This window comes from Danio rerio, chromosome 7 (genome assembly GCF_049306965.1).
Source record: "Danio rerio strain Tuebingen ecotype United States chromosome 7, GRCz12tu, whole genome shotgun sequence".
Classification (NCBI taxonomy): domain Eukaryota; kingdom Metazoa; phylum Chordata; class Actinopteri; order Cypriniformes; family Danionidae; genus Danio; species Danio rerio.
In genome coordinates this window covers 4,425,175-4,447,977 of record NC_133182.1, presented here as the reverse complement: position 1 = coordinate 4,447,977, position 22,803 = coordinate 4,425,175, and the positions used below count along the sequence as shown (strand labels likewise).

The 22,803-nt window shown below is 43.2% G+C and overlaps 2 protein-coding genes across 3 annotated transcripts; both read right to left on the bottom strand.

Annotated features, from left to right (window-relative positions):
- Positions 1–1,101: 1,101 nt before the first annotated feature.
- si:ch211-225k7.5 lies at positions 1,102–5,904 on the bottom strand. Its single transcript, NM_001100080.1, has 5 exons — positions 5,866–5,904; positions 5,696–5,731; positions 5,256–5,603; positions 2,421–2,768; positions 1,102–1,470 (listed from the first exon to the last, which is right to left on the bottom strand). Exons 2-5 carry the CDS (start codon positions 5,727–5,729, stop codon positions 1,106–1,108), a joined length of 1,095 nt encoding a protein of 364 aa, NP_001093550.1. The 5' UTR covers positions 5,730–5,731; positions 5,866–5,904; the 3' UTR covers positions 1,102–1,105.
- An 8,152-nt stretch (positions 5,905–14,056) lies between these two features.
- Positions 14,057–22,017, bottom strand: si:ch211-225k7.4. Of its 2 annotated transcripts, none has more exons than NM_001123404.1 (5): positions 21,974–22,017; positions 21,823–21,861; positions 21,374–21,730; positions 20,662–20,986; positions 14,057–14,454 (listed from the first exon to the last, which is right to left on the bottom strand). In NM_001123404.1, exons 2-5 carry the CDS (start codon positions 21,857–21,859, stop codon positions 14,070–14,072), a joined length of 1,104 nt encoding a protein of 367 aa, NP_001116876.1. In that variant the 5' UTR covers positions 21,860–21,861; positions 21,974–22,017; the 3' UTR covers positions 14,057–14,069. The 2 variants fall into 2 exon arrangements, with proteins under 2 accessions (NP_001116876.1, XP_068078203.1); XM_068222102.1 differs by lacking the exon at positions 21,974–22,017 and adding an exon at positions 14,588–14,605 and having other exon boundaries at positions 14,070–14,431; positions 20,657–20,986; positions 21,823–21,859.
- Between the last annotated feature and the right edge of the window lie 786 nt (positions 22,018–22,803).

Below are 22,803 nucleotides of genomic sequence, written 5' to 3'. Positions count from 1 at the left end.
TAATACAAGAACTGCTGCTGTGAAGAAAATATAAAACTGTGTATGGAAAGCATCGTCAATGGACCGTGATACACCGAAATATCGAATTGAACCGAATCGATGGCATGATAATCGTAACCGAACCGAATCGTGAGACTAGTGTAGGGTTACACCTCTACTAAAGACCCTGGTGGATGGGCACTACCGTTGACGGCATTACCAAGTACTGAAGGCAATGGCAGAAAGCATGTGCCTTGCCATCATCTCTGTTAGGTACCATCTTGCCCTGAAAAGGTGGATTGACTTTGTGAAAGCTAGTGAGGAACCCTGCCAACTGCAAAGGACAAGATCGGGCTTCCTTTACTCAGCCTCTGATTGAAAGTTGCAAGTCAACCTGGGGAAGCACATAAAGTCCCTAAAGCACAACATCACTCCAACCAGACGTAATTATAATTTCTGAGACAACAAGACAGTTGATTATGCTTGAACGGATGGAAGAGGCAAATGAAAAGAAAAGCTGAAAGTACAAGGAGATAGAAGAGAAGTGTCGGTAAGGAGAATGGAATAATGAGCCAATAGAGGTGGGCTGTAGAGGGTTTGCAGGGCGTTCACTCTGTAAAGTCTTCAACCAGTTAGGCCTAGCAGTAGCAGCTAAGAAGAAGGTGATTAGGTCCATTTGTGAAGCAACCACCGTGACTCCACAATATTTTCAACAAAAAAGTTACTGAGAATTATATTTGACCAAAAAATGAACATGAAGAGTTTTTATCTCTTCAAAGTTCAATCAATAAATATTATAAGCAAATTAATTTATTTTTTTAAGCTAACGGAAGAATAAAGATAAAAGGAAAAATCATTTAGCATTTTTTCTATTATGACAGCTATACGAAGTGTAAATAAATGCAAATGTAAATACAGCAAAACAGGCCCACTTGAAAAGAGAAATTTACAGCTCAATAAATATTTACTGAAGAAAATGTTTGAATTAAAAATGAACTTAATAACTACAGGATAGAACAACTACAAGATATGTAAAAGTATGTATTTTAAACAAGCAGACAAAAGAGGATAAAAACAAAAAAGTGATCACACATTTGTTATCTTAAATGACAGATACTATATTCATTTACTCATATCTGCTGCAGATGAAGTTGAGTCTGTCAGTTTCAGGACGGCTGATCCAGGTCTGATCTCCTTCAGACTGAACTGCTCCAGATCTCACTGTGGGTTCACAGTCCTCCTCTGATGTGCCGTTCCCTGGAGCCCAGTTCTGATAGCACACGGTCTCTCCACTCACCCAGAACCAGATGCCCGAAATGTGGGAGAAACGCAAACCCAACCACACCGCCTCAGTAGTTGCCAGTTTAACCACGTTCATCACACGACGCTGCATCTCCACTGACTGAACCGAGACCAGATCCACATGATTCTGTCTGCAGTATCTCAGAGCTTCAGACCACGACAGATTCTGCTGGATCACAATCAGTTTATCTGGACACAAAACAAAGCAGAAACTAGAGAGAGACTGATCAACAACAACATGCAGAACAAACACTGTGGAGGAATTTGACATGTCAGACACTTCGGCCGCATTTACACTGCACTGTTCAAGTGACTCCATTACGATTTTTTCTACCATGTGGCACAGATCGGATTTGGCTCATGTACATGTAAGCAGGAACAAATCGCATGGATTCTGATTTACTCAAATCAGATTCAGGCCTTGTTCATATTTGGAAATTTATCCAATATGAATCGGACCTGTGTTCTCGTGTCTGCAGTGTAAGCAGACAGATCGGATTTTCTCCTGTCAATGCGAGTCACGCGTCATTAAAAACCATAGTGAAAGACGTTAAGTCTAACGCTTTCTTTTCAGAACAGACTTCAGCAAAGTCTCAAACCTTAAACCTCATACACAAGGACTTAAACAGCTTTTATATTGTCATGTAGCACAGGTATTTAAGCATGTTAATGAGAGCGAGAGAGCGCAATCTCCGCCAGTGCATAGCTACATCACAAGCATAAATCCCGCCATGGACATTATATCAAGATGCCTAAAGGTTTTTTAAAAAGCCTATATACCAAAAGAAGATGGACAAATGAGAAACTTTCTGTCATAAATTATAGTAAAACAGCTTGTCAAAAGCTGTGAACAGACTACATACAGGAATAGAGAAAAGAGCACTCTTATTATCAGCTGTTAGTAAGCGCATGCCCTTTTTTTCCCTGGTCATTGTGTCTTTGCCGTGTGCTGTGTAAATGCAGACAAACGGATACGATTCACTTTTAAAAGATGATGTAAGCAGGTCATCAAAAAAGTCAGATACAGTCACAAAATCGGAATTGACCATCAAGATCTGCAGTGTAAATGCAGCCTTAGAGTCAACTTTAAGAGATCTGCAGCTGATGATGGATTAAGTGTGATTGGAGGATCTGCTCACCTTCATGACACACAAAAGGATACTGGCGGTCACAAGAGACTTCTTCCCATCCTCTCTGAGAATTCTGACCAATCACTGTGCAGCTTTCATTACCTCCAGAATTATTTGGTTTACCAGTATCCCAGTATCTGAATGAGGAGTTGCTCTGATCTGACCACTGCCATGTGTCTCTGAACAGACCGATCCAGACTGAAGATCTAGAAAAGTTTCTGTCATTAATGAACTTCTCCAGCTGTTGATTCTCATTCTGGTTCCTCACAGTGACCAGGTCAGTGTGATTCTGTCTGCAGTAACTCTGAGCAGCTGTCCAGTTCATCGTCTGATTGACAAACACGAATCCTCTGCTCACTTTTAAAAATCCAATGGAAAACATTATTTTATCTACTTATTCTTCTACTGCTTTATGGTTGAAATGTGAACAGATGCAGCAGTGAGAGCATCAGCAATGTTTATATTAACAAAAAATATTCATATTTTTTTATATTTAACATTTTAAGTCCTTTAAACCAGCAGTTCTCAGCCTTTTTAAACTTTTGGCTCCCTAAACCAAAGACATGTTTTCATGGTCCACCTTCAAGTTATATTTATTAATTTAAATGATAATTTTTGGCAATTTTTTGGTTGCTTTGGTTGCAAATGTCAGACATTTTCATAATTTTACTGATTTAAAAAAAGTTGGCCAAATTAAATATTATTCATTCATTTTCTTTAGCTTAGTCCCGTATTTATCAGAGGTTACCACAACGGAATGAACCGCGGACTGTTCCAGCATATGTTTTTGCACAATGGATGCCCCTCCGGCTGCAACCCAGTACTGGGAAACACCCATATACACTCATTTACACACACACTCATACGCTACGGCTATTTTACTTAATCCAATTCACCTATAACGCATGTGTTTAAACTGTGGGGGAAACCAGGGAATCCAGAGGAAATCCATGACAACATGGGGAGAACATGCAAACTCCACACTGAAAAGGGGATCATTACAACATTTGCAATGGAGAGAGGAATGATTTGAGACAGAGAGCTGAGTTGATCACAACAACAAGGTTGGAGTTCAGGGGAAGAACGATTCCAGAAAGAAGGTAAGACAAAAACAGAAGTCAAAAATTAAATAAACAAGTAAAAAATAGGCTGATAATGTCGTAAAATCTGAAAACGTAGGGAAGTGCTTTAGGGAAGTGAGTGGGTGCTTGACAAGCGGTGCTTTTCAAAACACTATTGGTTGGGTTTAGGCAAAGGCGTTGGTTGGGGGAATCGGGTTGGTCAGTCAGTCAGCCAGTCAAGTGGCCTCTGGTAGATTTACGTGAGAACAGCAGGCGTGAATGCACAGAAGACATTTGAGATCTGAAAAAGCATACACAGCAGCCTCTAGTAAATTCATAAAAACAAAAACTGCTAAAAAACATAGCTTGTGGCATGTATTTGGTGCTCTTAAAAAATGTATATAGGGGTACATAATCAGAGTGAGCCTGAGCTGTTTATATTGGCCAATATATCATGTCAATAGTCAAAATTGTCCTTAACTATGCTTTATTAGACATAATTAATATGCTGCATATAGTAGATCAAAGACAGCTACTATACTTTGTTCTAATTTGGGTAAGCAGAGGGGTTTTAAATAAATTACATCAAGTTAAAAGACTTTAATTGAAGTAATTTGGCATGGTTAAGTCAAGTTTTCAACAAAATTTGGCTGGTGAAAATGCAAAATGGGCGTCATGGGGGCAGTGTGGGTAGCACAATCTCTTTACAACAAGAAGGTCCCTGGTTCAAGCATTGGCTGGGTCAGTTGGCATTTCTATTGGAGTTTGCATGTTCTTCCCGTGTTCGTGTGGGTTTCTTCCGCATGCTCCGGTTTACTGCCAAAGACATGTGCTTAAGGTAAATTAGGTGAGCTAAATTGTCCATCGTGTATGAGTGTGAATGAGTGTGTTCAGATGTTTCCCAGTGATGAGTTGCAGCTGGAAGGGCATCCACTGCGTAAAACATGTGCTGGATAAGTTGACGGTTCATTCCACTGTGGCAAAAATAAAACGAATGAATGAATGAAAATGCAGAAAGGCTAGAACTTTGGACAATTACTAACCACAGTGGCTGGTGAGCAAAAAAATTATTTTCAAGCCCTGATTATAAGTATTATCCTACTTATCAAATCTTGTCCCGGGTGCTAATGCAGTCTCTAGCAGTCATGTCATATATGTTGCTCACTTAAACAATATAATCATCATATTAATTTAACTTATGACCGGACATTTTTAAGTATGTTAAATTTAAAAGTAAATGACATTTTAAAATAAATTTAGAAGTAAATCTATTTCATTTCTATTAATAACAGCTGGCATGTTCTCTCTGCGTTCGCATGGGTTTCCTACGGGTGCTCCGGTTTCCCCCACATGTCCAAAGACATGCGGTACAGGTGAATTGGGTAGGCTAAATTGTCCGTTATGTGTGAGTGTGTGTGTGAATGTGTGTGTGGATGTTTCTCACAGATGGGTTGCGGCTGAAAGGGCATCCGCTGCGTAAAAACTTGCTGGATAAGTTGGCGGTTTATTCCGCTGTGGCGACCCCGGATTAATAGTGGGACAAAGCCGACAAGAAAATGAATGAATGAATGAATAATAACAGCTGGCAGCCCGTCTGCAATTCCATCACAGCCCCCTGGGGTTGAAAACCACTGCTTTAAACTAATAACATTAGGATCACAATTTGGTTTTATTTTTGCTTCGCTTTTCTTATAAAAGTAACATGTAGAATGTTCACTGTTGTCATATTTAAATGTCAATTTGAAGATTGTTTAAGAATGTTACTGTAAGGGTTTGTACTCACTGTTGTAGCAGATGAAGTAATTGTTGTTATTACATGGCACAACAGACCACTGTCCATTTCTCATCTTAGAAGTACAATTATTATTGTTGGCTGGACTAGATGACAAGTTCAGATAGAGCGCAGGATCACCTGAAGACCAATGCCATTTATAAACACTCGTCTTCTGAAGACCAATCCAGATGCGTTCATCATTCACACTTTTCCTCAGCCGGATCGTGTCATTCATGTTGTCAACAGTGGCCAGATCTGTGTATTTCTCTCTGCAGTATCTCTGAGCTTCAGTCCAGGTCTTCTTCTCATTTATAAAGTGATACTGACGCTGAACACATTCAGATATGGAGCAGAGAGCTGTGAAAGAGATACTTTGCTTTAATGCTTTTCAGAACAGAGTCAAACCTAATGAAACCATAAACCATAAATCAAACTACAATCACACTCACCAATCAGCAGGAGGAAGTATTGAGTTTGAGTCATTTCTGAGGAAGAGACATATAGATAAACAATCAGATTTATTTTAGAGTAAAACATGCATTAATGTAGAGTAAATCATTAATAAGAATATGAACAGATGTCAGAAGAGTATTTATGTGTAAAAGTGAGTTATTCTTACCTCAGAGCTGGTGTGTTTCTGTCCTCAGTCTGATGTTTCTGTCTGCAGCTTCAGACTGTGATTATTCTATATCATACCATATCATTTATTTATTCATTCCTCTAAACAGGCCTTTCTTCCTCATTCAGGTGTATTTGCCTATTTATCTCTGTGTTGATCTTTGTTGCTGTACTTCCCTGCATTACATTATAACACTAACCATATTCGAATAATAAATATACATTCTTTCATGGCAGTTTACACTACTGGTCAGTTTGGGGATTTTTAAATGTTTTAAAATGAGCTTCTTCTGCTCACCAAGTCCACATTTATTTAATCAAAAATACATTACAAATTGTAAAACTGTGAAATGTTACTGTACTATAAAATAAATGTTCAAATGTAGTTTATAATTAAATTTAATCATGTATTCCAGTGATTTTAATGATGAATTTTAAGCTTACTCCAGTCTTCAGAGTCACATGATCCTTCAGAAATCACTCAAATCAAATCAAACCACTTTTATTATCACATCATCAGCAGCACGTGTGCTATGGTGAGTGAAAAGCTTAGGTGCTGACTCCAGACAGTACAAAATACTGATATAATACAACGACAAATACAACTCTGATATTAATAATTATTATAATTATTAATGGTTATAGTAATGTAACCCCACCAGTTCGACACCACCCAACCCGCTCTGAGCTGGGATGCGCATGACCGGCTACCTTCCGCATGGGAGCCGGTTGCTCTAACAAGGAGACTAAAGACCATTGCTGCTCCCCAATTCGCATACTTATACTAAGTCCTAAAAGTGTGTACTTTTTTGTGAAGGAAATGTTTATACTTTTGTGTGCAACAGAAGAGTATGCAAGCTTTGGGACATATTACTTCCTCTTTAACAGATCGTTGTGTTGCTTAGTTATGAACTCGGTCAATCATCCACACATCATCTATATTTCTGTCCTATTTAATTTCCTACCTTATTGGAGAAGCAGCAGCAGGTTAATCTGCCGTTCATGAGTCTTTCATGCAGAGAAATCCCCTCAGGTCTTTGGGTAATTCTGCATTCAGACATTTTGACGTCCAAAAGTATCCGTATATACGTTCAGTATTGTTGTTGCTAATGAAATATAAGACACATAATGCGATTTAAATATGTTCCAGTGGGCTAGATATTGACTAACAGTCATTCAAACATCTTTACTGAAGCCTCTCTACTTGACGGTTGGTCTTGCTCGTCCATCATGTTTCACATGCATTGTAGCTCTAATCGAATTCATGCCCAATGCCGAATGTATTGTGGGCAATATCAGCGATCATGAAGGCTTCTACTTAATTTTTTTCCGGGAACCTCTGGCATACTCTTTTCAACATACTATGGTTTAGGACACACTTATTATTTTTTTAAATACTATTTAGGACGGATAGTATGCGGATTGGGACGCTGCACATGGCCTCTAGTGTTTGTCACTACAGTGCCTTTTAGAGGTCAGAGGAGTGAGGTTTACCTGCACAGCACTTACTAGCTGGCCTTTGTTACAGTGATAAAAGCTGTAGACTGGATTAACGATTCCAATTAAAACTACCTCTGTTGTCAACTATTTTCAATGAAAATGCGCTAAACTCTGCTAGATTATGTCATAAACTAGCATAAATTATATATTATGTCAAAATATATGCATAAATTTGCATATTATGGTCGCCATTACGTTCTCCTGTTTCTGTTTGTTTAAAAGCCTATGGTTAATAAAGGGGTATTTATATTTGCACTACGCTTTATGTTAGCATGTCAATTTAGCTAAATTTATTGTTGTTTGAAAACAGTATAATAAGTTCCGAAACTGTCACCAAAATATCTGTGACCGTCAGCAAGAAAATAATAAATGGTCAAATTAAATTGTTAAAATAAAAGAGAAGCAGATCAGTTTGACTGTACAAGGGAAATACCCTCACATTGCCGGTGCTAAATTATTTGCTGTCGGTATGCAGAGGAGTGATCTGCTGTCAGGCTGCAGTTGGGAGAAACTGCTGTATGAGGACTGGGCAGTGCTCTGAGACGGAAGAGGGGCCAACGGCATCACCTGCAGCTCTTTGAGAATAGTAGGGACGGTACAGTATGGAAAAATGACTGTCTAATTAATGAATATTTAACATTTTAATTATAAGAATTACATTTTTTTTTTCATTTAATAAACCCCGCCTTAATGAACATAACAATTTTGTTGAAAAAATACCTTAAAAAAACGGACCCCAAACCTTTGACTTTGTTTAAAATAAAACTATTAAAATCACAGGTCACCCTCGATTGATAATCGTTTATATTTTATGTGATTATGAGCTTCCCCTTACAAAAACAACTGCAGTACAAGAGCAGTATATAAAAGTATAACTGCAGGAAAATTAAGTACAATCACAAAATTGCAATACAATGAAGTATAAACACAGTTCAAATGCAGTACAATACAGTTCAACAGCAATAAAAGTTGCAGTAAACTGGAATAAAAACAAGTAAACTCCGTCTTTACAGCACTTGTGCTGCTGTAGTCTAATATGCAAGAACCGTACTGCACTTGTGTTCCAAGGGGTTTGTTCTTCATCTTCCAAGAATATATTGTCCTTTTTTTAGGGATTTTTTTGGGATTCAAGTAATTTTCTGATTAGAATTTTAATTCAAAATTGGATAATATAAACTGCAGTGAATTGAACAGTACAACAGCAGTAGCCTGTATACAATGATATCTGTGGTATATTCAATACAACTGCAAAATTGCAGTATAATAAGGTATAAACACAGTTAAACCACAATGCAATAAAGTAAACGGCAGTACAATCTACACTGCAGCCGAATGAACATTAAATAAACTGACAGGGGCAAAATAGTGATGTTTGTAAAGGTCTTTATTCTGTTGCACACAAAAAAATATAGATTTTGAAAAAAGCTTTTTAGTGGCCCATGGACTTCTATAAAAGAATGACTATGGGATTCAGTGGGTATCATCAAATCAACATTTTCCATAATGACTAACTTTGTGTGGAATTACATCAAAGCCCACCACATATCATGTCCATCCAGTTTAGCCTTTTGGTCTTTGTTCTGGGTTTTGTCTCTGTTCTTCCTGTGTTTCTAACCACATCCTCTGGTTACCATTGAAACAGCTGTAGAGGAAATTGTGTTTTCAAGCTTTACTGCTTTGTCTAGACGCAGGGGTGCCCAAACTTGGTCCTGGAGGGCTGGTGTCCTGCATATTTAGTTCCAACCCCAATTAAATACCTGAACCTGCTAATCCAACACAATCTCACGGCAATTCGTAGCATTTTGATTTAGTGGCTAGTTTGTATGAATTTGTATGATCTAATTCGTACAACTTAGTTCGATTTGCTCATCACCCAATGATGGTTGGGGTTAGGGCTGGGGTTGGGTGCCACGCCTCCATTTTAAAATCGTACATTATCCTATGACTAAACTCATACAAATTTGTACGAATTAGCCACTAAACTGACAAATGTAAAATATTTATGTTTCCTCGTGAGATCAGGTTGGCTAATCAAGCTCTTTCTATGTATAATAGAAACTTCCAGGCAGGTGTGTAGAAGAAAGCTAAACTCTATAGGACAGTGGCCCTCTAGGAACAAGGTTGCACACCCTTGATTTAGACCAGCGGTCACTAAACTTATTCCTGGAGGGCCGGTGTCCTGCAGATTTTTGTTCCAACCCTAATCAAACACACCTGAACAAGCTAATCAAGGTCTTACTTGGTATACTTGAAACATCCAGGCAGGTGCGTTGAGGCAAGTTGGAGCTAAGCCCTGCAGGGACACCGGCCCTCCAGGACCGAGATTGGTGACCCCTGATCTAGACCAAGGGTGCCCAAACTCTGTCCTGGAGGGCTGGTGTCCTGCAGGTTTTAGCTCCAACTTCCCTCAAAACACCTGCAAGGATGATTCTAGAAACCCTAGTAAGAGCTCAATTAACTAGCCCAGGTGTGTCTAATTGGGGTTGGAGCTAAACTTTGCAGGACAACAATGAATCACACTACAGAAAAGTGTCTGAAACCTTGTGAATCTGCCAGAAATATCTGATCACAACAGCCATTAAATGGCTGTTAATTAACACATCAACCTTACTAAGATTCAAGATTTTTGCCTAGGAATTTATAAAATCATTTTGTATTTGCCAAATTTGTCTCAGATGACCAAATCGTGACTGAAATCCCACAGTGTTAGCAACGCTCAAGAATAAATTGTACTTCTGCATAAAGCTCATATGTATGGTCTGATGTGGCCTCATAGCCCTTGCTGACGTGCACCTCTCAACAAAAGTAACTACACTTCGCAATGATGGGTAGCGGAAGCTCTGTGATTGGTTGGCTTGGTAACAGTGATGAGTGTGGGCGGTGCTGAGAGCTGCAAGCTTGATGGACCGAGCGTTTACAAGTGTCGATTCTCATGAAGGAGCTCCAGATGAAAACTTTTGTTTTGTGTTTACCTTATGATTAAAGTTGTTGCACGTCCATGGATTGCAAAAAAACACCTGCGAAGAAACTCGAGAAGAACATAATAACTTATTTTAAGTTGACTTTTTTTGCTAGGTGATTACGCAACATGAAGCCTCATTCCAGAATCATGAAGCTGTGCTGAACTGTCAAGAGGAGTTAATAGCTAAATATTCTCAACCCTTTCTGTTGTGACGTCCTCCATTTGCCACCTTTTTGAAAGCCCGACAAAGGGAGAAGTCTACGTTTACTGGGGTCCAGAAGCAGCAAGGACCACCACTTTACTTTTGACCCTGCTCAATTTCAGATTCAAAGAGGTGGATGCCTCTGATGTTATTTGTGAAAGGCAGTCTGTTACAGATGAGTAAGGAATTATTTGCAATAAAATTAGCTTTGGAGGAACGCCACCATTTGACTTCAGGGGGCTTAACATCCTTTCTAGGTTCTTAGTAACCACAAGAACCTGGAATAATTACAACAGCCAAAGCAAATGGATCGTCAGCAGATCTGATGTTCCCTGTATTTAAGAGGCTTCAGTTTATTCTAACTTGCAGACCTGGCACCAACAGCCAGATGCTTTGTCCCAAGCCTATTTCCCAGAAAACAGGTAAAACCTGAAGCACCTGCCATCCCTAGCTCTAAGGTTGTTGCTACCCTTAGATGGGAAGTTGAGCATGTGGTGCGAAGATTTCTGACTCAGGAGTCTGATCCAGGCGGCACCCAGTGGATGGCTTTACGTCCCTCAATCTTTAAAAATCCCTTAAGTTGCATTGGCAAATCGTGTTTTCCTTTGACCCAGGATTATAAAATTACATCCTTTACGCAACAAGCTCAAAATCTAACATAATAAAAGCATTTAACAGTGCTTCAATTTCTCCATGATCTAGACCAGAGGTGGCCAATCCTGTTCCTGGAGATCTACCTTCCTGCAGATTTCAGTTGCAACCCTTATCAAACACACCTGTCTGTAATTATCAAGTGGATTTCAGGTCCTAATTAATTGGTTCAGATGGGTTTGATCAGGGTAGGAGCTAAAATGTACAGGAAGGTAGATCTCCAGGAACAGGGTTGAGCACCCCTGATCTAGACACACTACTAATCACAGAACTAAATATTGTAGGCATTTTACTTTAACTCTAGATTTATTGAGTTTAGTAAATCAAGGTGCTGTGCTTCATGGCAAGTTTTGTAAATTTATTGACAGTTTAACATAACGATTTACAAAATCTACCATGTTATAATTGCAGGATTGGACAATATCATCTGATAGTTGTGAAAGTGAGATCTAAAATAGAAAAACAAGTGTGCTGATTTAAGTGAAGTTTTTAAACTAATTTCGAGAGGAGCACGTGATATAATTGACTGCAGCTGGCCACCTATCTACATTCATTAGTTAGCCAATCAGATCTATCCTAACTCACTATAAGTAGCCTAGCTAGATATTACTCCCTTATCTTCGTTTTCCGAAGAAACCCCCCTACCACCCCCTTTCTCCTTTACAAAAAAGGGGAGCTCTCGAGAACCACCTGATCTCGTACTCCCCTCACATGCTCTATGGACCTGGCGGGAGCCCTGGGCTCAACTATCTCCGAGCTCAGGGTTCTCTCCCGAGACAGCATGCCAAACCTGCTTACAGTTGTCAAGCAATATCTAAGTGTGAACTCTTGAAGTGAAAATAAAAAAGGTGTCCAGTGGCTTCAGATCATGCCAAATATTGTGCTGAAGTCATAACCACTTTTAATTAACATTTCTTTGCTCTCATATTGAGATTTGTTTGCATCATAAATTTCCTAACCTTTATTTTCCACAGATAATTGTTTAAGATGCCACAAGGCTGAGTAAAGTTGTTAGAAGAGTAAATGATCTACACGTAGAAAATATTAGATGATTGTATAGACATTCGTGTTTGATTTTTTTCCCAGGTAAAATGGGGTTTCATGAAGATGTTTATATGAAAAATATAATGCTATTAAGTGAAGTTTGTTTATGAAAAAATTTAGAGAAGCGCATGTACTTATAATTGATCACTGCTGGTCCCGTATTAACTAATGCATGATTAATGAGAATCAGATGATTCCTAACTCCTTATAAATAACCAGAATTTCTTCAATTATCTTCACCTTGAAGAATCCTCCCTTTCTACCCCTTCTCCTCTTTTATAGGGTGGCTCTGCAGCCCAGTGGTTAGCACTGTTGCCTCTCAGCAAGAATTTCACTGGTTCAAGTACTTAACAGGCCAGTTGTCGTTTCTGTGTGGCGTTTTAATTGTTTTTTCTGTGCTAACTTTAATCCATAATCCACAGACATGAATCATAAGCGAAGTGATCAATACAAATTGGCACTATAGTCGAGCTCTTAACCAGCAGATAAATATCTCTATATAGTAATTTCTAATTTGTCATAAGCCCTAAATAAGGAGGAGCTCTCAAGACCTACCTGAGCTCAAACTCCCCTCTCGCCAGCAAACAAAAGGATTTTACGATGAACAAGCTTCATAATCAATCGTCAGCTGTAGTGACGATTTGAAGTGTAAACTCTTGAAATTAGAAAAGAATGAGCATTAGTAAATTTTAAATAAGTTTATTTGAGCTGATGTTGTTGAATACTCCTGTGTACAGTTTAAGATGCATACATGTTGTAAGATATTTTATAAGTAACTCTTAATGGCAGTCTGAAAAATTGTATTTTATAACATGCACGATATTACGAGTTTGATTCTCACAATCACTTTTTAAAATAGTAAATTGCAAAAATAAAACTAATGAAAATACACAGTAGTGAAAAGGAAATTGCCAAACCACCAGAAAACGAAGAGTTCATGAAATCAATTAACAAAAATAGTTACATTTTTTAGTAAAAACCTCATACTTATACCATTATTTTCTACTTTTCTAATTGACTGACATTTCATTGAACAGTCAAATGTTTTGGAGCCACTTTTTCCAGAAGACAATTACTGAATTTTTAAAGGTACCCTAAATCCACACACACACACACACACACACATATATATATATATATATATATAGTTTAATTCAGAATTATTAGCGCCCCTGTTTATTTTTTCCCCAAAGATTTTTTTTCAGCACATTTGTAAACATAATAGTTTTAAAAACCTATTTCTAATAACTGATTTATTTTATCTTTGCCATAATAACAGTAAATAATATTTTACTTGATATTTTTCAAGACACTTCTATACAGCTTAAAGTGACATTTAAAGGCTTAACTAGGTTAGTTAGGTCAACTAGGCAGGTTAGGGTAATTAGGCAAGTTATTGTATAATGATGGTTTGTTCTGTAGACTATCAAAAAAAATAATGCTTAAAGGGGCTAATAATTTTGTTCCAAATTTTTTTTTTAATTCTTTAATTTAAAACTGCTTTTATTCTAGCTGAAATAAAACAAATTAGACTTTCTCCAAACGAAAGAATATTATCAGACATGCTGTGAAAATTTCCTTGCTCTGTTAAACATCATTTGGGAAATATTTAATATTTAATAGAAAAAAATCAAAAGGGGGCAAATAATTCTGACTTCAACTGTATATATATATATATATATAGTATTTAAAACTTTAAAACTTACAGTGTACAGTTGTGACTAAAAGAAATGTTACATGCAGTAGATCCTAAAATGAGTTTTTCATTATACACTAAATAAACACAATATATTATAATAGTCTGGAAAATTAAATATTAATTATTTGAAACACACCAGTCTTTGACTTAATAATTTCTGCAGATGAAGTTGAGTGTGTCAGTTTCTGGGCAGCTGATCCAGGTCTGATTTTCTCCAGACTGAACTGCTCCAGATCTCACTGTGGGCTCACAGTCCTCCTCTGATGTGCCGTTCCCTGGAGCCCAGTTCTGATAGCACACGGTCTGTCTTCTCACCCAGAACCAGATGCCCAAAGCACAGGAGTGACGTAAACCCAACCACACCGCCTCAGTAGATGCCAGTTTAACCACGTTCATCACCTTATACTGCATCTCCTCTGACTGAACCGAGACCAGATCCACATGATGCTGTCTGCAGTATCTCAGAGCTTCAGACCACAACAGATTCTGCTGGACCACAAGCAGTTTATCTGGACACAAAACAAAGCAGAAACTAGAGAGAGACTGATCAACAACAACATGCAGAACAAACACTGTGGAGGAATCTGTCATGTCAGACATGTAGAGTCAACTTTAAGAGATCTGGAGCTGATGATGGATTGAGTGTGTTTGGAGGATCTGCTCACCTTCATGACATACAAAAGAAAACGTTCGAGGTTACTAAAGTAACCCTTCGTTCCCCGAGGAGGGGAACGGAAGCACTATAAGTGGATTTGATTTGTAAAATCCACGCATTGGGAGGTTCGGTTCAGAAGCTACTCGTCTGAAAGAGTATTGAACGGGCCAATTAAGAATGAATTGGCAGCGCAAGCCTGCGCAGGTGAGCGGCATAAGCAATCAACTGAGTATATAAGCTCACCTGGCGCCAGCAGACGCTATCCTTTTTAAGCTGAAGAGACTTTCAACAGCTAAGGGACAGTCATTATGGCGACGGAGTATAGTGCTTCCGTTCCCCTCCTCGGGGAACGAAGGGTTACTTTAGTAACCTCGAACGTTCCCCTTCGGGGGGAACTTCAGCACTATAAGTGGATTTGATTTGTAAAATCCACGCATTGGGAGCCCATTGAAAGCGCCATAATGACTGCACCTTACCAACACCCCCGATGAGGAGATAGTCAAGCAAGCGTGACGCACCCGCATCATGGGGGGCGCGGTCCTCCAACGTGTCCCTGGCCCTAATTTATCCTACTTCAACAGAAGTTTTACGGATTTAGATATATTTTTTTTTGGGAAGTCGTGAGCATCTAGATAATTCTAGGAAAATACGACAGTACGTTGGGAAGCGTGCAATCCCGATAGGGAGGACGCTGCGGAGGCCATCCGTTACCCAAGGGGGGATAGATGGCAGAATTTACATATGGACTAGCCCTATAAAGGGGGAGTACGCATAGCAAAAGAGTGGTTAGCGGGGAGGGAAGACACGGGTCCGCCCAGGGGGGGGACTTAACCGTGGCGGAATAAGCATATGGGATCGCCTAGTGGGGATCACGCATAGCAGGCACCTTTACCCAAAACGCGGGCTGACCAGCGGGCAGGCCTACAACGTAGTGGGCCAGCAAGTGACTCCTCCGCTGAGTCAGTGCTGGGGGCCACGGAGGAATCTGCAGGGCTCACCTGACGGGGAACTTTACTGACAGATAAAAAGGCGCACGTATCTCCGTGTTAGGGAAAATGGCGCAGCAAGCGTGTTTCAACACCCTACCGAATTGTTTCCTCAATCACCAAGGGTTACCTAATACCCTTGAGGAAACCGGCTCCACTCGCAGATTGTAAAACCTTGCAAATGTGTTGGGTGTCACCCAGCCCGCAGCTCTACAGAAGTCTGTTAGAGGGGCGCCGCGTGCGCGCGCTCGAGAGGATGCGAAACTCCGAGTGGAGTGCGCACGCGCTCTCGGGGGACGCGGCTTATCTCGGCTCTGATAGTGAAAGAAAGGCATCCACAATCTAGTGGGAACTTATTTCGGTACGGCACTTCCCTGCTGCCGACCGTTATAACAGACGAAGAGCTGCTCAGATGATCTAAACTCTGAGTGCGGTCCGGATAATACGCAAAACGCGAACTGGACAATAAAGAAGGGCTGGGTCTGCCTCCTCCGAGGGCAGCGCTTGCAGGCTCACTACCTCGTATTAAAACGGAGTGGTAGGAACCTTGGGCACATATCGCGGGCGGGGTCTCAGGACGTGAGAGAAGCCAGCCCAATTACAGGCACGAGTCACTGACCGAAAAATGCCTCCGGGTCCCCGACCCTCTAATCGATATCAACGCGACCAGCAGAGCTGTCTTCAGGGACAGAAAGATACTGAGTCGAGGATCGAAGGGATCTGACGCGGCTTGTGTAGCGAGGGCGAGATCCTAAGAGGGCATGAGAGGGGGCGGGATGGATTAATTCGCTTAACGCCCCTGAGGAACCGGATGATGAGGTTATGCGTTCCCACGGTGCTGCCAGCCACCGCGTTATGAGAGCGGAGATGGCAGCCACGTAACCTTGAGTGTGGAGGGCGACAGCCTGCTCTCCAGCTTCTCTCGGCGTAAAGAAAGCACAACGCTGATCTGGCAAATTACGGGGGTCTTCTCAGCGAGAGACACACCATTCAGTGAATAGACTCCACGTCAGGGCATAGGCGCGCTCGGGGAGGGGGCTCTAGCCCGAGTGACGGTATTAGCCACCGCAATCGGAGGTTACCTAAGTCTTCCTCGCGTCTAAAATCTCTTCAAAGATCGGCGAGGGTGCCAGGTGGTGCCCTGTCCCTGAGAGAGTAGGTGCTCTCTCGAAGGAACTGCCAGGGGAGGGCTATCGCGAGGGAGAGCTCTGACATCCAGGTCCGGTTGAGCCAGAGGGGCGCAACCAGCAACCTGTTCCTCGTCCTCTTCCTGACCTTGCACAGTAACTGCGCGAGCAGGCTCACTGGGGGAAACGCGTATATGCGCGTGCCCCGAGGCCAGCTGTAAGCCAGTGCATCCGTGCCGAGAGCACTCGGTCAGGGAAAGAACAACTAGCAATGAGCGATCTCGGGGGAAGCAACAGATCGATCTGGGCTTCCCCGAATCGCGCCCATATCAGCTGAACAGACTCGGGGTGGAGTCTCCATTCTCCAGGACGCAAGGCTGCCGTGAGAGCGCATCGGCTGCACGGTTGAGCTTGCCTTAATATGAATGGTGTGCAGCGATTTCAGCCGCGGATGACTCCAGAGGAGCAGACGGCGGGCGAGCTGAGACATGCGGCGAGAGCGCATACCCCCTATACGGCTGATATACGCCACCGCCGCCGTACTGTCCGTCCTGACCAGCACGTGTTGCCGCTCCAGCACCGGAAAAAAACGGTGGAGAGCGAGGAACACTGCCAACAGCTCCAGGCGATATGCCAATGCAACTGGGTACCTTTCCACAGGTCCGCAGCCGCATGCCCGCAACGCACAGCCCCCCAGCCCGTGTTGGAAGTGTCTGCTGAAACGACAACAAGACTGGACGCCTGTTCTAGAGACACCCAGGCCTGTAGGAACGAGGGGTCGCTCCAAGGGCTGAGGGCGCGGCGACACAGCGCAGTAACAGAGACTCGGTGTGCGCGCGCGTGCCATGCGCGTCTGGGGACTCGATCGTGAAGCCAGTGCTGAAGTGGTCTCATATAGAATAATCCGAGCGGCATGAAGCGGCTGCGGATGCCATATGCCCCAGGAGCCTCTGAAATAGTTTCAGTGGGACCACTATTTTACTGTCGAGCTCTCTCAGACAGTACAGCATCAGCTGAGCGCGCTCTCCGGAGAGGCGCGCTGCCATGGTGACCGAGTCCAGCTCCAGCCCGAGAGAAGAGATCCTCTGCACGGGGGCGAGTTTGCTCTTTTCTCGGTTGACCTGAAACCCCCACAGGTGGAAGTGCCAGAGCACTTTGTCTCTGTGCATAATCAACTGCTCCGAGAGAGGGCAAAAATCAGCCAGTCGTAAAGAAATTGAGTATGCAGATGCCCGCGAGCCGAAGGGGCGCTGAGGCACCCTCCGCGGGCTTGGTGAGGACCCGCGGAGACAGAGAGAGCCCGAAGGGGAGGGCTTTGTATTGCCAAGCTCGACCTTCAAACGCAAACCGCAGAAACTGTCGGTGGCGAGGAAGAGTGGAGACATGGAAATACGCGTCCATCAGGTCTAATGCTGCAGACCAACCCAGAGGACGAACGCACCGGAGGATGCGCTTCTGCGTGAGCATTCTGAACGGCAGCTTGTGCAGGCAGCGGTTCAAAACGCGCAGATCTAGGATTGGCCGTGACCCACCGCTCTTTTTGGACACGATGAAGCGTGGGCTGTAAAACCCACTCTCCATCTCGGCTGGAGGGAGCGGCTCGATTGCATCCTTCGCCAGGAGGACAGCAATCTCCTCTCGCAAGACAGGGGCGGACAGGGGGCTGACCCTGGTGAATACACACCCGTGACTTGGGGGGCCGTTTCGCGAACTGAATCGCATAGCCGAGTCTGATTGTGCGTATGAGCCACCGCGAAGAGCTGGCCCGCGCTAACCAGGCAGGCAGAGCTCTCGCTAATGGACTCATCGCTACAATCGCTGACGTACCAGCAGTGGGGCAGCGCGGAGTGGGTGTGCTGATCCGGGAAGCTCGCGGGTCCCACGGAAAAGCTGGAGGTGAGATATTTGCTCTCACTCCAAACCCGAGCTCCGGAGGGGAGGCTCGAGGGGTGGGAGAAAGGAGACCGTCCTCCCAGCGCTCGTGAGCCACTGGCGAAACGCACCGAATCTGCAAGCTAGAAAGCATAGCGTCCCAGACTGGCAGATTTCGGGCTGTCACATCTGGGGAAGTGAAAAGTGCCCTTTCATAATGTTTTCATGGCAGTAAAAAGTGTCGTTGGAAATGGGGCCCCGCCCTCCAGCGGGGAAAGAGCAAGTTCCCTCTTCTCCAGATGGCCTGTCCCAGGGGCGCTTCGCGGTCCGTTTCCGGACTTAGCGGCGTTCTGGGCAGGGGGGCTGCCTGCTTCCGAGGTGCCCGACGCGCTCGCTTCGCCTGAGGCGTGTGCGGGGGCGGAGCAGCTCTCGTAGGCGGGCGCCTTCGGCGAGGAGCAGGTATGAATGGCACGGCGGGCGGAGCGGGCTACGGACCGCCGATAAGACATCACCCACCAACTGCTCTCTCACCGCCTTGAATTCCTGGGTGAATTCACAGACAGTGTCGCCAAACCTGGCTGGGGATATGGGGAAGTCAAGAAAGCGGACTTTGTCGACTTTGCGCATATCAGCCAGGGGTGGCGCTCCTGGACCACTAATGTGGACATCGTCCTCCCCAACGCACACGCAGCGGACTCAGTAGTCCGAAGAGCTAAGTCGGCGGCGGTGCGAAGCTCGTAAGCCTGGGTTGGACCCACCCTCGTGCAGCTCGGCCAGCGCCTGCGCTTGGTAGCGCTGGTAGGTGGCTATCGCATGCAAGGCGGAAGCAGCCTGGCCCGCAGCTATGTAAGCTCTAGCTCCGAGGGAGGTAGATAACTTACAGGCTTTGGATGGGAGACGAGGCGGACCCCGCCAAGAAGAGGCGCCGCGCGGATTTACCGCCATCGCGCACTCAACCTGAGGAATCGCCACATACCCCCTGGCTGTTTCACCGTCAAGAGTGGTTAGGGTGGAGGAACACGCAGCACGAGCAGAAAAAAGTGCTTTACAAGACCGCGTGAGCCTACTGTGCACCTCCGGGAAGAAGGGAACGCCCCTCTAGTCGGTCCGGCCGCGGAGCTGGGGGATAAACCATCTCCAACCAACGGCCGAAGCAGCCCGGGAAAGCACGGCTAACATGTCCGTTTCAGGATCCGTAGTGACAGCGCTCACCAGCCCGAAGGGGGCGAGCGGGTCTGGAACATCATCGGACAATGAAAGCCCACCCTCCGATGCCGCGGTGGACATCTGGTCTCCGGTGTCATCGGGCGTAAGGGCTACCATCTGTTAGACGGATCGCTTCCCCCGCCCGAAGCTTGGATGGAGCGCTTAGAGGAGCGGGAGGTCCGCGGGCCCGTGGGCGACGGATTATCTCTCGCTGAAACCCTCAGATCTGCCCGAGTGCCCACTGCAGAGCAGGGGACAACTGGGGTGGTTCACCCTTTTGCAAAGGCTAACCGCGATCTTGCGCAACAGTCATGGCATCGCAATGACGACATGAACTGGCGGCGAGCAGCGCATTAACATGCTGGACCCCCAGACATGTAACGCAGTGCCCGCGCCCATCATCCGAGGACAGGAAACCACCGCATCCAGAAACGCACAGTCGGAGCGCCGTCCTGATAAGGACGTGCTGCACGACTGTGTTGCTCTTTCTGTGAAGTTTGCAACTTTATACGCACCGCTCTGGAGGACCGGACCCAAAGAACGCCAGGCAAGGGAGAAACCCAGCTCGACCGTCTGCCACTGCGTGTACACACTCTGGACCGGGAGAATGCTCTCGTTCGCTCAGAATCGCTGGTCACAGCAGGAGGAACCCTCATCGACTCGATCAGAAAGTCTCTGAAGCGAAAAGGATAGCGTCTGCTGGCGCCAGGTGAGCTTATATACTCAGTTGATTGCTTATGCCGCTCACCTGCGCAGGCTTGCGCTGCCAATTCATTCTTAATTGGCCCGTTCAATACTCTTTCAGACGAGTAGCTTCTGAACCGAACCTCCCAATGCGTGGATTTTACAAATCAAATCCACTTATAGTGCTGAAGTTCCCCCCGAAGGGGAACTGATGTTCACAAGAGATGTCATGCCATTGTCTCTGAACATTCTGAGTGATCACTGTACAGTTTTCAATTCCTCCTCTATTATCAGGTTGATTGTTATCCCAGTATCTGAATGAGGAGCTGCTCTGATCTGACCACTGCCATGAGTCTCTGAACAGACCGATCCAGACTGTAGATCCAGATGATTTTCTGTCATTAATGAACTTCTCCAGCTGTTGATTCTCATTCTGGTTCCTCACACTGACCAGATCAATGTGATTCTGTCTGCAGTAACTCTGAGCATCTCTCCAGTTCATTGTCTGTTTGACAAACACCAGTCCTCTGCTGGCTTAAAGAAATAAAAAAAATAATAATAAAAAATTTTATTTTATCAATTTTCCTATTTTGCTTTGTGGTTTTGGTGTAAAATATTAAGTATAGCCTGTGTTACAGAAGAGTTGAGTAATTATGAACACTTGGGTTATGGAAATTGCTATGATTACTGTTTTAGGTCAAACCATGGTCAGTAAGATTACAATTTAACATCTCATTTTCTATTTGCATTACTATTAATAGGTTTGTTAGAAATTTTTCACTACATTACAAAGTAGAATTGACTTGCTTGACTTTTGATTTGCAGTGCACATTTTAGCATTTTACTATTTTTACATTTAAGTGTCTGTTTGAAGCATCTTTTGTTTAATGAATGTTTGTCACGGCAGGGGTCTGTACTTACTGTTGAAGCAGATGAAGAATGAGGTGTTACTACATGGCACAACAAACCACTGTCCATTTCTCATCATAGTACAATTATCACTGTCAGCTGGTTCTCCAAAATACCAGTTCATAAAGAGCACAGGATCACCTGAAGACCAATGCCATTTATAAACACTCGTCTTCTGAAGACCAATCCAGATATACTCATCATTTACAGCATTCACAATCTTCTTCAGCTGGATCATGTCATTCATGTTGTCAACAGTGGCCAGATCTGTGTATTTCTCTCTGCAGTATCTCTGAGCTTCAGTCCAGTTCTTGTTCTCATTTATAAAGTGATACTGACGCTGAACACATTCAGATATGGAGCAGAGAGCTGTGAAAGAGACACTTTGCTTTAATGCTTTTCAGAACAGAGTCAAACCTAATGAAACTATAAACTATAAATAAATCTACAAACACACTCACCAATGAGGAGAAGAGGGGAATATAGAGTTTGAGCCATTTCTGAGAAAGAAACATATTGAATAACTCAAATAATTAAATATCTATCAACAGTATCACAGAATTACAATGATAAAGAAAATATTGGTAAAAGACTGTAGATGTGTGTTCTTACCTCAGAGCTGGTGTGTTTCTGTCCTCAGTCTGATGTTTCTGTCTGCAGATTCAGACTGTGATTATTCTAGTATTCAAACTCATAGTTTGTTTATTTTTCTAAAAACTCGTTTTACTTCCTCTTTGTGTGTTTTTACTCCACCATTTTCCCTTATTTGCATCATGACATTTCATCGTAAACATGAATGATTAAATTAATTAATAAAAGAGGCTACATTTTAACCTGGGTCTTGTGTCAGAGTTTATTTATGTTTTATTGTTGTGTTCATCAGGTATGACTATGTACAACTATACCTTAATCAGCCGAAGGTAAACCATAAAGCCCATGTGAATACATTGATAAACACGGCTGTCTAAACCCGGAGCTGATGCAAATTAGGCTGAATCCAATACCTTGACAGCAACATTAGTTTATTGTGTTGACCCCTGGTCAGACTGATTTGGTTTTGTCCAGCCACTGCAACCCCATCTGTTTTGAAAAGTAATATGGTGCAGGCTCCAGGTACTTCTATCAAACCTTAAAGGGTCACGAAACAACAAAACACATTTTTTGAGCTGTTGACAGTCGTATATGTGTCCCACACTGCTAAAAACACTATTAGGACACCTATATTTCACTAAAAAGTGTAAATTGGTTGTTTTTGCGTTATTTCAAGCAAATTCGTACTTCAGGTTTGAAACAAATTTGTGAAGCTGCGTCACGGTCATGACATAACAGCGTTGTATTCCAGCGTGCAGACTGGGCGTCTGTGCCAGAGTAAGTCTTATTACGTCTTACAGTGTGCTGCATTAATGCATGAGTAAGGCTTGGTTCAAACCAATCAGCGCGCT